Here is a 16432-nt window from a genome sequence, read left to right as displayed (position 1 = left end):
GGGCTGTAGTGGACATGTTTCCACTTGTCTGGGTACATACCCAGGAGCATAAGTAACTGCTGGGTAACGTGTGAATAATTATTAAGAAACTGCCTGAATAACCCTCTGATGTGGCTGTCATCCCATATGCCCATAAATGGCGTGTGCTATTCCCGGCCTTGCCATCATTAAGCTGTATCCGTGTTTCGGATTTTAAGCATTTTAAAAAGCATGTGGCACTACTTACACTTCTGTTTGTTTGGATTTAAACAGGATTTTGGTCTGTATTCCAGGATGGTGTAAGCTCACTCGTATAGCCACACTGGCTTGAACTTTTATTCTACTGACTCAGTGTAGTCATTTTCTTTGGCAGTGCCCTATGGTACTTTATTTTGTTTTTAGGTTTTGGTTTTGGTTTGGTTTGGTTTGGTTTTTCGAGACAGGGTTTCTCTGTATAGCTGTGGCTGTCCTAGACTCACTTTGTAGACCAGGCTGGCCTCGAACTCACAGTGATCTGCCTGCCTCTGCCTCCCGAGTGCTGGGATTACAGGTGTGAGCCGCCACGCCCGGTTTCCCTGTGGTACTTTAAATTAGATATCTTCTGATATATTTACTTGGTACTTCTGACTACTTTAGTGAGGTATTTGCATCTTCTGCTCACTTTTAGTGGATTTTTTTTCTTACTGCCAAATCTTATATGGTTTTTGTGTACTTGAGTGCCACACCTTTGTCAGGTAAATGTTTCACAAATATTTTCTTACTGGTTGTGACTTTCCAGTCACAGTATTTTTCCACCAAATAAAATGCCTTTTCATAGATTAGGAATTCCTTCTACGTTATATGAATTATTACACAGTCTTAGATCTATGTCTAGACTTTTTATTTTGAGCCTGAGTTAGTACTAGCCTTTGTTCAGGTGTTTCTGTTTAGGATGATGTAGGTCATGTAGGTCATCACCCAAAACTGTGAAGTTTCTTTGCCTATTTGAAAATGTCCACTCCGGCCTCATATCTCCACCTTTGAGGGTACTTCTGGAATGCTACACTTCCTCTTCCAGTGTCAGCCAACTAAGAAAGTAATAAAAGCAATGTATTTCTTTTACATAAAGATTTCTCAAGTAAGTGACTTGTTTTCCAAAGATTTTCTAAATTTTTATTTTGTTTGTATGTAATGTGTATATATGAGTGTAGGCACAGGTGTACCAGAGGCACACGTGGAAGTCAGTGAACAACTTTCAGAGTCAGTTCTCCTCTCTTTTGAGGACTGAACTCAGGGCATCAGGCTTGTGCTACAAGCACCTTTACCCACCGAGCCATCTCTCTGCCCCATAAAAATGTTTTTTTTTTTTTTAAACAGATATGAATAATTCTTCTGATTCTTAGGACTAACTCAATGTATTTAAATTTCATCTCTTTCATGCATATGTACAAACTTTTTATGACCTTCTGATTTGGATTTTTGTTTAGAAACTACATGTGCAGGGTTCCAGTTGAGTCTAAAATCAAGGAGAGCACTTTTGAGACTATGAATAGAAAAATGGAACTGCACTGTGATAAAACAGATTGCCAGTGACTCCAGCAAGGCTCTCAACTGTGATTCGTCTAAGCAAGGAGTTTCATTTCAGACATATTTTAGCACTCCTGTATTTCCTTCTATAGTTTTTTTCTACTAATTCACCACCATTTTCACAGGAGCAGATTAGGAAGTAAAAATAGTCAATTGTTTTAATTATATCTGTTATACATATCTACATGAGCTGTCTGCAGCACTTTCATGGAAGTTTGTAATTATTCCTAATCTATTAGGTTATCAATCATTTTTTACCACTATACTCAATTATACTTTCAAAGTAAAGCTGAAAGACTATTTTTTTTTTACAGTGGGTGGTAAATGTGGTAATTTCTGATAAAACTGTACTGAGAGATATAACTTTGCAGTGTTAATTATAATTTACTTTTCTATAGTTACATTGTTTTCACAGTATTGATATATAAAAGTATGAGCAGTCCTTATTATTGACACTGAATATTGAAACACATGAATAAATCAGGACTGAGAAAAAAATCAACATGGTCAATTTAATCGTCAATTTGCTTCTGGTGATATACCCTTATTTTGCTCAGACAACTTCAGATTACTCTCCTATTGCTTTCATTTTTCACAATTTGAATATATGTTTAGTGATAGAGGTTTAAATATGTAATTAAGGTACTATTCCACCTTTTTGTTTTGTATTTGTTTTTTGAGACAGGGCTTCTCTGTGTAGCCATGGCTGTCCTGGACTTGCTTTGTAGACCAGGCTGGCTTCCAACTCACAGAGATCCGCCTGCCTCTGCCTCCCAGAATGCTGGGATTACAGGTGTGCACTACCATGGCCAGCTGCTACAGCATCTTAAACCATAGCCATCAAACATTAAAACACACCTTTTTAGTGCATATATGTGTATGTTGTACATAAATGTACGTACATGCTGCTAGTGATTAAACATACACACAAGTTAAAATTTTTAAAGTCCTGAATGTAGGTGAATGGTTCCATAAACACTGGAGACAGATTAGGATAATAATCTTGGGGACTAGACTATCAAGGGCAGCCTTTCCGGGCATGATACCATAAGCAGAAAATACCTATCTACTGATAAATCTAACCATAAACAAACATGAATTTTTAAAATCCAAGTTTAAAAATACATAACAAACAAGAGTAGTTATTTGTGATTTACATGCCAGACAGGGTTAATATGCCCAATGTTAATTATATAAAGGCAAAAAAGAATGGGTACAATGACATAAATGGGGAATTCAGAAATTAAAATAATCAAACTAACTCAAAGAACATTCCACAAACAAGAAGAGATAATATTAAAAGATATATAACACTCTACATTAAAGTAAACTAGTCATTCTTCTAAATACTGCCTAAAATATGGCATCAATATAACATTAGCAAGAGTATTTTGCAAACTACAAGGAAAGCCTTAAAATGTATGCCCCTTTAGCCTAGTAATTAACTTCTGACAATTTATCCTACGCGTACAATAAAGAATGCAAAACAACAACCCACATGTGTATGGATGGATGCGCACACTTGTATGCCCATGAATGCAATGTTTATCAATTCATGTAAAAAATTCAATTAAAAAACTAGTTCCTGGAAAGCCATTAATAGAAAACAATCTAGTTATATAAACAGTCATTTAAAATGATAAAAATCTAGCATGGAAAGAAGTCTGTCAATACATTTTGGGAAAATAAAAACAATTATGTATGATGCAGAGAAGTTACACATTTACACAAACTCAACTGCAGTAACCAACACACACAAAGCAGCTCTCCCTGTCAGCCTCCCAAGTATATGGCTATCACATACCACACAAGATAAGGCAGCAACAGTCTCAGTTTTCAGGCGCCACTTACAGTGTGAGCTTCTTGTTGTACCGCACTATGTAGAGGGGGCCTCTTTAGAACAAGTCACTTAAACAAGCCAATTCTTTCATCTGGTATTCAACTAAAGAAACTGAAACATGTCAGTAGAGAAAAAGCAAACTATGTTATAGTCAATAAGCAATAGTACTAAATTTCTGAAAGATTTTCCGGGATTATTTTAACTAGATATGATTTTTCACTTTATATAATTCTAAAATTGTTAAGAGTTATTCTATTTTTGAGTGTGTGTGCATCTGAGTGAGAGTATGAAAATGTAGCATGTGCACATGAGTGCTGGAAGTGGAGGCACAGGTGTCTGTGAGAGGCTGATGTGCTCTTACCCTCTGAGCCAGCTCTCCAGTTTGTCCTTACATGCCAACTTTAATCAGTTCTCACAGAGGAAACAGTTTTACTGTTTTGTGTAAGACGGTTTACAAAATCAAAGTATTTGTACAGATACACAAAATAACATTTACTTGTACTTTACAAAAACTACAGTTGTCTGACTTAAATGTTTTAAGTGGGCTAAGTACTATCCTTATATTAGATTCCATTTGGAGGGCTACAGGGAACACTACTACAGAGCAGCACAGCAGTGCAATACAATCTGCCATTGCTGAAGGAAAAGCATCGATCAGTTCATCTAGCAGAGTCAAAGACACTCAGCTTACTCTGAACCAAGGTACACTGTAAAAGCCACTTAGATCCCCAAGGAAAAGAAATACAATACCCTACAAAATTTCAGGATTATAGCCACTTTATATTCCACACATTGGAAACATGGTAGATGTCAAACTAGTACATAAAAATAAGTTATCTCCATATTTTAGAAATCCTTTGACTACCACATGAACATTCCAGTGATTACAGTGGTAATCACATGGGGGACCCAATGCACCACCGTACGCAAAAAATCAGTACAGTGCTAAAGAACCAAGACACGCCATAGAAACAAGGGACTACAAGGCATGCACCTAATCCCAGCGCTCTGAGAGGCAGGGGAATCTCTGTGAATTAGAGGCCAGCCTGGTCTACAAAGCAAATCCAGGCCAGCCAAGGCTACACAGAGAAACCCTGTCTCGGAAAACCAAAAAACAGATAAAAAAAGATAACCACTAAAAGAAACAAAGATCTGCAAAGTTCATGACAGACAACAGAAAGGGCTTCTGATTACAGTAAAATGCCGAGTGTTAACTGGGAAATGCAGAGGAATGCTGCTATTAGCTAACTGTCGCTTTCCAACAGCCGCCATAACAAGCACTTCAAACAAGCGTCACTCATGATTCTGCTCAAGAGTAAGACACATAGATGGCCCACACATGCTTATAAGTGTAAGGGGAAAGGTTACTAGAAAGAAGGGAAATCAGACAACATATAATTAGGTCATCAAAATGAATACAACCAAGGAAGAGAAGACGACTCTGCATGCTTCTGGATTTACAGAATCCTAAGCCATGAATACAAAATCTGAATGTAATTATAAACAAACATCAGATAAGTCCCAAATGAAAAACATAGAAAAGCTTAAGAGCAGGAGCTGGAGAGACAGCTCAGCAGTTAGCAGCGCTGGCTTTCCTTCCAGAGAACCCAAGTTCAGTTCTCAGGGCTCACAGGGCAGCTCATAACTGTCTGTAACTCCAGTCCCAGGGGATCGAATGCCCTCTTCTCGCCTCCATGGGTACCACTGCACGTGGTATAAATGCATACATATATCCAGGCAAAACACTACTACCTATAAAATAAAAGTAAATCTCTTTTTAAAGGTGTCAAAAGGGAAGTTGTATTACTCAAAAATGTCAATGTTGGAGCTCCTTGGGATATGGTGGCAGGAAGACTTCAAGTTCAGGGTCTGCTTAGGCCACAGAGCAAGGTCAGGGGCCATCCTGATCAACATAGCAAGACTCTGTCTAAAATAGAAATAGAAAAATAAAAAAGGCTTTCAAAGGGCCATGGATAAATCTCACACAGACGTAGAATGCTTGCTTAGTGTCTGCCTGTCTGTCTGCCCCTCCCCGGCCCCCCCTTACTCAGAAGGACAGAGACACAAGGAGAAATCATAAAAGGTATAAAGAAAGGCTAGAGAAAGAGCTCCAGATTAGAGTTGTGACAACTAAAAGTAACGGCCAATCCCAGTCTCTACCCTGCACAGAGGTGAAGTTCCATCCTCCATAGATGAGATGGTTTTCAAGCAGCTACAGATGCTTGCACAGTTCTGTTATTCTAAGGTTCAAAGGAAAACTCAACCAGATCCAGCGAAATCAGAACAATGTTGCAGCACTGGAGTAAGCAAGTAAATAACTCAGCCTAATTAAATCAGAACCACTACAGGAAAAGTTAATAAAATTCTCTTAATTCCAGCCTAATCCATATCCTATTTATTTTCCTGTTCAAACCTACCATACACACTTACAAATACAAGTTAGTAACATGCTAAAATGTAACCTCACTTATGAAAAACCACAATTTTGACATTTTACCTACAGAGAGTGCTAAGTCCTCAAATCCTGATTACAAAATTGATTCATTATAAACATTCTCCTTGAAAATGATACAAAACAACCCTACAGACCAGCATGTCTTCAACTTGTTATTACTGCATTTAATGTAATGACAGTGAACATAATAGTAAGGAGTATTTTAATTTATGAAGTAGAAGAGGTTCTGGATTCAAATTAGAATTTAATTTTACACTACAAAAGTTAGTACTTGAGGGTCCATGGGTAAAACTAGCTGTATCTTAGTACCATAGCAGACTTCTAATCTATAAACTGGTATAACCACCTCATTGTTGAATATGCCTCATAGGATTGAGGACTACATAAAATATTTGAAATGTAGCTGTTACTGCTTTTTATATCATCCTCAGCAATGCAGTTTTCATGGGTTATATGAGGTCTTGGCCATGAAAACAAAACAAAAAAGCTTCAATAAATCAAAAGGCATGGTGGTGCACACCTGTAATCCCAGCACTCGGGAGGCAGAGGCAGGGGAATCTCTGAGTTTGAGGCCAGCCTGGTCTACAAAGTGAGTCCAGCGCAGCCAGGGCTACACAGAAAAATCCTGCCTCAGAAAACCAAAAAAAGTTATCAAAAGATCTAAACAGCTGGGCCTGGTGGCACACGCCTTTAATCCCAGCACCTGGGAGGCAGAGGCAGGTGATTTCTGTGAGTTCCAGGCCAGCCTGGTCTACAAAGCGAGTCCAGGACAGCCAAGGCTAACACAGACTCTGTCTTGGAAAACCAAAAAAAAAAAATCTAAATATGCATTTTCTTCCTATAGACATAAAAATGATGAAGGGGATGAAAGAAAGCGCAAAATCATTGAAGCCGTAGTGAGAGCATCTCACACTTTCAGGATGCCCATCATCACAATACTAGAGGTAACACATGGTGGCAAGAACAAAAGGGGAAGCGGCTACACTCCTCGTGGGAATTTACATCTGTGAAGAAGCCATTATGAACCACAGTATTAGTTTCCCAAAGAAATTAAAAACACAACCCAGAAATCCCACTTTTGGGGACAGGTACATCCAAAGTACATAAAATCACCACCTTGTAAGGATATCTGCACACCCATGTTCCCAGCAGAGTCACTCATAAAACACAGAAATAATTTCAATGTCCATGAATGGACCAAATGCTTTACAAATGTGCCGGGTTTATACATACATATAAATTCATACACACAAATTCGTTCTTTTTTTGTTTGTCGATGTTGTTTCACAAATTCATTCTTTAACAAAAAGTTTCATCTATCACAACATGAATGGAGACCTAGAGACCTAAATAAAATAAGCTGGGCACATAAAATACACTGCCTGGGGGTCCCGCTCAAACTAAGGCACCAGCCAAGGACAATACAGGCCGTAAACTTTAAACCCCTACCCAGATCTAGCCAATGGACAGGACATTCTCCAGTTGAGTGGAGAGTGGGATATGACTTTCTCACGTACTCTGGTGCCTCACATTTGACCATGTCCCCTGGAGGGGGAGACCTGGTGGCACTCAGAGGAAGGACAGCAGGCTACCAAGAAGAGACTTGATACCCTATGAGCATATACAGGGGAAGGTAATCCCCCTCAGGAACAGTCATAGGGGAGGGGAGTAATGGGAAAATGGGGGGGTGGGGGGAAGAATGGGAGGACACAAGGGATGGGATAAACATTGAGATGTAACAAGAATAAATTAATTTTAAAAAATTAAAACAAAAAACAAAAAACAAAAAAACACTGCCTGGCTTCCCGTGCATGTGGAAGAGTGTAAAGCTCAAATATGGAGAGTGAGGACAAACCTGTGGGTGAGGAAGACCTAGGGGAAAGCTTAAAATATGTGGGGTATGTACAGCTGATGAACAAATTTAGGATTCTAATGTTCAGCATGAGAGGACTAAAGCCGTTAAAATTGGACAGTATTGGGGATTTTTTGTTAGATTAAGCAGATTTAAGCTGTTTCTGACTAAAAGTAAAAGTATGCAAGATGATACACTAATTGCTTCACTATAGTTCTATTTTATTATCTCTCTCTCTCTCTCTCTTCCTCCCTCCCTTCCTCCCTCCCTCTCAAATATACACATTACACTTTAATGTCTAAATAAGGCTCACTGCAGCCTCTCACACGGCTTCCCTGGCCCCTCTGTGTAGTCTTATCCTTGGCCAGAGGTTTCTTATTACGGTGGACAGTAGTTAATGCGAGTTTTTAACTGACCAAAACTGTCCCAGTAAGTAACTATGACTGCTCAGACCTAAACAGGACATCTCTATCAACAGGTCCCTCCCCACCAAGGCTCAGGACCACTGTAGAAGAGGGAGAAGACAAGAAGAGGGGGGAGTACTGCCAGATGCTGTCTTCTGAACATGGTGTGGCCAGGGTACTCATCAACTCATGGCAGCTCTTGCTGTCTGCACAAGATCAAGCCAACAGAACCTCCAGTGTGCATGGGTTAGGAGTTCAAGACTCCACAGCTAGCTGAGAAGCCACTGGCAGGGAATGGCTGCTGGGGGAGAATCACGTTCTCAGTCTGTATGGCCACTGGCAGATGCCTGTGCACATATAAGCAGTACTAATTGGACTCAATGAATTATTAAAAAACAAAAACAAAAAAACTAACATCAACAGCAAAGTTAAGATGCCCCAGGCAAAGTTGGAGAGGAAACAGTGGGGAGTATGAACTATAAACATGAAAAAGTTAAAAATAAGTAAAAAGCCTGGAGGTGATGGCACAGGCTTTAATCACAGCACTTGGGAGGCAGAAGCAGGCGAATCTCTGTGAGCTCAAGGCCAACCTGGTCTACAAAGTGAGTCCAGTTACACAAAGAAACCCAGTCTCAAAGCAAACAAACACCCTAAAAAACAAAACAAAGCAAAAGTTTAAAAATTATGGCACTGGGACTGCAGCCCAATAGAAAAATGCGTATTTAGCATGGGCTTAATCCCTGGCTTTATTATAGATAAAAGCACACCAATAAAATAACATGCAAGTCACATGAGTAAATCTACCCAAGGCTCTAGAGACAGATCTTGAAACCAGAATCCTATGCACAAGGAAAGGGGTATGTTAAGAAGACAGATACATCAGGCACAGTGGCCCACACCAGCAGTCCCAGCACTTGGGAAGCAAAGGCAGGCAGATCGCGGAGTTTGAGGCCAGCCTGGTTTACGAAGTGAGTCCAAGACAGCCAAAGCTACACAGAGAAGCCCTGTCTCAAAAAGAAAAAAGCAAAAACTGTTACAGGAGTAGATTGGTATGAAATCTCCAGATTCCTGGAGCCACTCAGAATCCTAGACACCGTAAAATGACCTGAAATCACTGGGTTCTGATGTAATCAAACCATGTTAAGTCTATTTAACTTTCATTTGTAATACCATATACAGGAATATAAAATAAAACATACTACATTTACAAAGACTTCCTGAATGAATGACAAAAGGATATTACTTTCCTTTTACACAAAAATAATCACCAGATATGTTTGGAATTAAATTCTAAACAATTGTGCAATAATGTATCTTGTTGATATAAATGTAAATATTTGACTCTGAAGAAACAACTTAGCTCAAGCCAGGCATGATGGCACATACCTTTAATCCCAGCACTCAGGACACAGAGGCAGGTGGATCTCTATGAGTCCCAGGCCAGTCTTATCTACATATGGAGTCCTAGGCCAGCCAAGGTTACATAGTGAGACCTTGTCTTCAAAAAAAGAAAGGAAAAACTTAGTTGAAACTCAAGTGACTTTTCGTTGGCTCTGGTCACTGAAACCTGTCTCCTTTAAATCTAGATATCCATTTACGTGCAGCAGCTTAGAAAATAAGAAGTGCTACTGCTGAAAGAAGTCAATACGTAAATTTTCAGTATAAACTTGGAAAAATGGACTGCCATTTATTTATTTATTTGTTTGTTTATTTTTCAGGACAGGGTTTCTCTGTGTAGCCTTGGCTGTCCTAGACTTGCTTTGTAGACCAGGCTGGCCTCGAACTCACAGCGATCCACCTGCCTCTGCCTCCCGAGTGCTGGGATTAAAGGCATGCGTCACCACGCCCGGCGTTTGGACTGCTTTTTAACACAGGGCAATTTAACAGCTGCAAAGCACATTGCAATACCTTTTCAAAAACAATGGTTAAAGTGTAAATTTAAAAATCTTAACAGCTTAAAAAGTTTCAAAATGAGAAGCCAGCCTGACAAATGTTTTGTGGTGATTTTTTGTTTGTTTGTTTAGTCTAGGTTGGCCTGGGATTCTTGATCCTTCTGCCTCAGCTACAAGTGCTAAAATTATAATGTGTGCCAAAGAATGAATGGTTAGTACAGTCATATCATCTACTCAATTATAATACACACACACACAAAAAACCACTACCAAATCTATTTCAAAATGCCTAAAAGCTGTTACTTTTGTTCTACTAAAATCCGACAGTACATAACTAACATAACTATGATACATTAAAATGCAAGTAAGTCCCCAAAACAAAGTACGTTGATAGCTAACAAAAGTATAAAGACAAATAAAATTCTCTAGCACAAACTTAAGCAGATGATCACAATGGAAGAATATGCAATCACTGCCTCAAAACATAGCACGTCCAACCACAGTACAGAAAGGGCCGATTCTATATTTTAGTAACCACTCAGTTTTCTTAAGTTGCAGCTTTCCCATATAAGACTACAGTCTACATATGCATTCATATGTAAATGATACATACAAACCATACTGGTTTTTCTAAAGTATCCCTATTAAATAAAACTGTTTACGTTTAATGATAATCTAGAAAACCAAGTAACTAAAAAGTTATTTTTTTCTTCCTCATTTGCTATTTTTTTCCCTCCAAAAAACAAATTTGATGATCCATTTGGATCTTAAGCTTCATACCTTAGAAATACAAATACAAAAGTGTCCTCTATAACATCAAAATGCTGATCATCTCTGAATATGGGTGACAAATATAAGGCAGTCCATCATCTCTCTATCTTTAATGCATGTTTAAGTCTGTAATAACACTAAATTTTAAAGGTTTTAAGGTCTACCAAGTCTCTTATAAATATTTTTAATTCTAAAATTCAGTAAAGAGCATCAACATAGCAGTAAGGTATCTGAAAAGGCACACATTGAAAACAGTGTTCAAATTACACCAATAATTAATCTATTCACACACAAACATACCTAAAGACATTAGGCCTATCTGCTGGAAAGTTACTGAGAAAATTAACACAATGTGAGAAAGTGTATGTCTTATTTGAACATGTTATACAGTTGATACATTTTTTTAAAAAATCTTATTCTTAACCTGGAAGCTCTAGATAATCTAGGCCAGTGGTTTGCAAACTTCTAAAGAACACGACGAAAGCCATCAGGGACAGATCAACTTCTTTCACATACTGGAGATGGTGTGAAAAGCAAAAAATTCACTTTTAAAAAGGACCTACTTACTTTATGAAGTAGTAAGAGCCCACTGTTTCACTTTACCACCCACATTCTATAGTTAGTTACTACAGTAGCCTAAACTAGCTAGATGAGTTTTCTGATATTTAATCACTGACACTGTCAGGAACTAAATGCAGGACTTTGGACTGTTTGTCCAATTCTTTAAAACCATGAACTATCTCATATTTAAGATACAGGCAGGAACAAGACTGCTACAATATTATCCGTAGACTAAGGTAATTATTAGACAAGATCACCTCTGAGATAATTCTCCATGTCTAAAATTCATATTCCGCAAATACCAAATTCATCAGAGGTGTATTTTAAAGGGATGAAAGTTCTTAAACACAACAGAACCCTTCGTGTATTTCCAAGGAGTCTAGCAAAATATTAGGTCAACCACAGAGACACACCAACAGCAATTCAGCCATCAGCTTCGATGCTCCCGAAACACTTCCACGGTTTGTCCATCTTTTAATAGCTAACTCTAAGACATGAAATGCTGCAGAAATAATCATACTGCTGAGTTTTTTCTGGTAATTAAACGTCTTTAGAAGGGAAAGTGGCCTAACTGGAAAACATAAGACTCGCTGAAGATGCTCTAAGTTAAGGACTATCACACAGAAAGCCAAGCACATCCTCACTTGACGTCTGAAGGAAGAGAGAAGCGTCTCGTGCAGTGGTCCAGTGGTCACAAGCATGAAAGTTTTAACTCTCACCTATTAAAGCCTGGAAGAGGTTGCTCTGAAATATGGTAATAACCCGCTCTATGGAACTTCTGAGCTGTCTGTCTTCTGTCTGGCTTAGTTTAGATCGATATTCTTCCAACAGATGCAATGCTCTCTGGGTATCTGAAAAGACAAGGGCGGTTAAAAGTTCTCATATGTATTACGGGTCTGTGTGTATCTGCACTCATATTTACAGGAAGGTGGTATGTGCCATGTCTATAAGACATCCAAAGACTTCCCCCAGGGCCTGCAAGTCTACTATACCCATATTCCTATCCCCTACTAAGACAAATATTTTAAAGACTTTATCCCGCCGTAGAGGAAGGAGGTGAGCAGTCTGTGCTAATTGTGGAATGAGATCTTCCAATATTAAAATACCATCTAATTAACCAAAGTGATAGCAACCTAGTTTTGGACTGCCTACCCAGACAAGAACAAATTATCTACAATCTGCTCCTATAACCAAAGCCTAGGTGCTTCTGAACATCAATTCTTAGTATCCCATAGTTGTTCACGAAAGACTGTTGAATAAGAAGGACGAAGTGAAATGGTGAAGCAACAAAGCTGCTGAAAAAGACACGGCAGGGGACTGATTTCTTCTCTCATCACTAGGGATTCAGGAAAGTGAGTTCGGTGAACTTCTAGGTGTTTTCCACCTTCTGAAATGATGAGACGCTTCACAGACACCATAAGCAATGAAGGCGAGTCCCTGCTGATTCATCAAAGTCACCCAAATCTTTGAAAAGCAGTAATCACAACTGTGACATACGCTGCAGCAAGTGACAGCCACAAGACAGTTCCAAAATAAAGTCTCACCTTGCTTCCGGACCGGCATTTTTCTCCAGCTATCAGGAGGAAGGCACAACACCTTAACAGACACAAAACAGGAAGGAAAACTTGAACGAAAAGAACAGGATCATGGCTCCATTAGCTTACCGCCCTCCCCTTACCCCCGCAACCAAAAACAAAAAAACTCATGACTAGGAAAAACTCCAACCTTGGTGGAACTGCCCACCTTCCAAAGTTTTCCCAAGTGAAAAGGAAGCGCCTCCAACCCCAGCAATGCCAGCCAAGGCAGAAGGCTGGATCTCGGGGGTGGGGGGGGTGGGGGGAACGGTCCACACCCCCCCCAACAGAGTAAGGGCAGAGCCAAGCCGGCTTCGGGATGGTTCTCCGAAGCGTCCCCCTCCGCAAAGCGCACCTGAAGAGGAGGAGGAGCGGGGCGGCCGCCGCGGCGTGCCAGCCACGCTCACACCTGCTGCCGCCGGCCGGCCCGTGCCCCGCCGCGCAGCGCCCCGCCGCGCGCCCGGGCTGCTCCCCTCCCCGCCGCCCCGCTCGGGGCCCCTTCCTCTCGCTTGCCTGGCTCCTCGCTCGCCTCCTCCCGGCGACTCCAGCAGACACCAGACCGGACAGCCGCCGCTCTCCGCGCCGCCCTCGCGCCGCTCGCTCAAGCACCCCTCCGCGGCCTCCACACCTGCGGCGCCTCCGCCGCCACCGCCAACTTCCCGCGAGCGGCGAACGCGGGCGCCCCGGTGCGCTCCGGCCGGACTCGGAGCGGCGACCCGCCCGCCCGGCCCCGCTCCACGTACCCCGCCCCGCCCCGCCTGGAGCTGAGCTGAGGGGGTGAGGGGACGGGGGAGGAGCTCCCGTCGGCGGCCGCACCCCCCCTCCCGCACCGCTCTCTCTCTCTCTCTCTCCGCCTCGGCCGCCGCCGCCGCCGCCTGCCCGCTCGCCGCGGCCCCGCGGTCCTGCTCGCCCGCTCGCCTCCGGGCCGCCCCACCCCCGGAACCTCGCCTCCTTCCGCGCCCCCAGTCGCTCTCCCCCTAAACTTTCCGCCAAGATGGCGGCCCCGGAGCTGGCCTGCCGCGCGCCCACGTGACTGCTTCCCCGACGCTCTCGGCCAATGAGAAGTGAGGAGGCGGCTCGCTCCCAGCCCGGGGCTCCCGGCCCTGCTACCTTGGGGTTGGGAAAGGGAGGGGGGCCGGGACCGAGCTAGAGAACTGCGAGGGGGTGGACCCCTAGGCGTCCGGAGGGAAGCGCCTGGCTTAGAGGTGCTCCCGTCCAACTGGCCCTGGGGACAAAGGAGTTGACACACGCGCTCTACAGGTGGTCCGGAGTGGCTTTGGGACGGCCAGCCTGCACCTCGCCCTAGCTCACCAGGGTGGCCCTGCGGTTCGGGACTAGCGCGCGCCAGACCCGAGATGCTGGAGGTGCGGGAAGAGTGAAGTGCCTTCGCCCGCGCTAGATCCAAGGCACAGGCTCGAGACACCCCTTAACACCACTGAACACGTGCTGGCCAACTTCAAGGCTGGAACAGTGCCTGGCACGCCTCTCCCGGGCGGGGGCGGGGGAACCCCAATAGGGAAAAATGAATTTGAGCAGACTGCCCCATCACCCACATTAAGGAGCAGAGGAAGAACGGATTAGGAGGAGGAAAAGGTAGTTAACGTCTTCCAGTTTTTACTAGTTTTTAAAAAAATGATTAGCATTTTCATTAAGGATGGGATGTAAAACGGAGACTGGTTAATTTGCTAAAAGTTTGAGGGTTTTTAGGTCTAAGTGGTTTAACTCCCAGTGTGAGCGCGTTTAAGAGTGAAAATAGGTTCACTCGTTCGTTTTCTCATTCATTGGTTCATGCGTTCATGCTTGTGTCCCCGTGCCCAGTGCTGCTCCTGGGAGTTACCTATATTAACGGCGGCCCTTTTAAGAAATTCACCAGGGGCTGGAGGGGTCTGTAACTCCAAGATCTGATAACCACAGACATATATGTAGGCAAAGCACCAACACACAGAAAAGAAGGAAGGAAGGAAGGAAAGAAGGAAGGAAGGAAGGAAACCTGAAAAGCCTGGCAGTGGCGGCACACGACTTTAATCCCAGGAGGCAGAAGCAGGCTAATCTCTGAGGCCAGCCTGGTCTACAGAGTGAGTTCCAGGACAGCCAGGGCTACACAGAGAAACCCTGTCTCGAAAAAACAAAAACCCTCACCTGTAGCTACCCCAGAAGCTGAGCTACTCACATCTGGTTTAAATGTCAAGCACCTCAAAGCCCAGCAAACAGTCCCTAGGGGACCCTGGGACCCCTGCGCTAGAACTGAGCCCGCCGCTTGAGGAAGGGGAGCTGTCTCCAGCTGCCCAGCTCTTTGAGCCGCTTCTGAGCAACAGGGACGTCCCTGCTCCATAGCCCAGGAGAATTTTTTCCAAAGTAGTTAAAAGTTCCTGACGCAGAACCAGAAATCCGGAGATTCTGTGTGTCAAACCATTAGGCTGGATCAGCGAGATGTTTCACATGGTTAAGGTTCTTGCCTCTGGGCCTCATGACCTGAATCCCATCCCTGGGATGCACACAGGGAAAGGAGAGGACCTCCAACAAGTTGTCCTTTAACCGCTATGCAGGTGCACATCCCAAATCAATCCATCAGTAATTGTGCTCTAATTAAAGAAAAACAAAAAGGTGAGGGGGGTTCGTTTTTTGTTTTTGTTTTTTTTTCAATAAACCTGACCCCTTTCAGTTAGTCCGTGCCCTTGACGAATGGCAAAGTCAGGGAATTTGCGCAGTAACCATAACTCGGAGGTTTGCTGACAGCTGGGTTTCACTTTTGGATTGTACCTTAGAATTTTAACTTGTGAGAAGAGAACCTTAGGACTTTGGAACTCACGTAGATCCTCTTTGAGTCTGAGGTAGAGAACCTGGTCCAGAAAGGGAAAGAAAACATTGCCTAGGCCATATAAGCTGATCAGTGGCCACAGCGCCCAGCTCACCTCTCCCAGCTCCCGCCTAGGGGCTCTTTCCACTATGACTTTGAACAAGCATGTTGGCAGCAGATTTTTTGATTTGTTGCATGAGGCATGCTGAGCTCTCGAGCAACCATAAAAGCCACATTGCGTAGAGGAAATGGAACCAGACAGTGAGTGAGGATGGCTCCTGAAAGAAAAAGGTCTTAGCCTAGGCGTGGTGGCACTCGCTTTTAATCCTGGCGCTCACTTGGGAGGCAGTGACAGGCGGAGCTCTGTGGGTTTGAGGCCAGCTTGGTCTATAAAGAGACTCCAGGACAGCCAGGACTACAAGAGAAACCCTGTCTGGAAAAACCAAAAGGAAAAAAAAAAAAAAAAAAGAAAAGAAAGAAAGAAAGAAACAAGGATCTTAACAGATGAGTGAAGGTTCCTTAACAGTGAAAATGTCTGATGGCTTCGTATTACAGTCAAGACTTCCGTGATGCGCTGCCAATGTAATGGCTCCAATAAGAAACCATTCTTACCAGCCACCACTCTGGTCCCTGTGGGATAGAGTTTCTTAAAAATTTGGGATGGAGAGACGTTTGTTCCCTTCCTTGCTATCACTGTGTTCATATATGTTCAGTTGCTAGGAAAGGTAATGGAGGTAGAAA

General features: G+C 42.7%; 1 protein-coding gene across 11 annotated transcripts in view; it reads right to left on the bottom strand.

Moving 5' to 3' along the window:
- Window positions 1–12989, bottom strand: part of Dlg1 (discs large MAGUK scaffold protein 1) — a 188745-nt gene extending 175756 nt beyond the window's left edge. For all 11 annotated transcript variants that reach the window (XM_051149734.1, XM_051149736.1, XM_051149735.1 and 8 more), the window contains exons 1-2: window positions 12865–12989; window positions 12040–12171 (exon numbers count right to left, since the gene is read on the bottom strand). In XM_051149734.1, coding sequence (XP_051005691.1) covers window positions 12040–12171; window positions 12865–12883 — 151 coding nt within the window. In that variant the 5' untranslated portion in view covers window positions 12884–12989. The remainder of the gene's footprint in view (window positions 1–12039; window positions 12172–12864) is intronic.
- Between the last annotated feature and the right edge of the window lie 3443 nt (window positions 12990–16432).

This window comes from Acomys russatus, chromosome 8 (assembly GCF_903995435.1).
Source record: "Acomys russatus chromosome 8, mAcoRus1.1, whole genome shotgun sequence".
NCBI lineage: Eukaryota > Metazoa > Chordata > Mammalia > Rodentia > Muridae > Acomys > Acomys russatus.
This window is presented reverse-complemented; position numbering and strand designations above follow the sequence as displayed.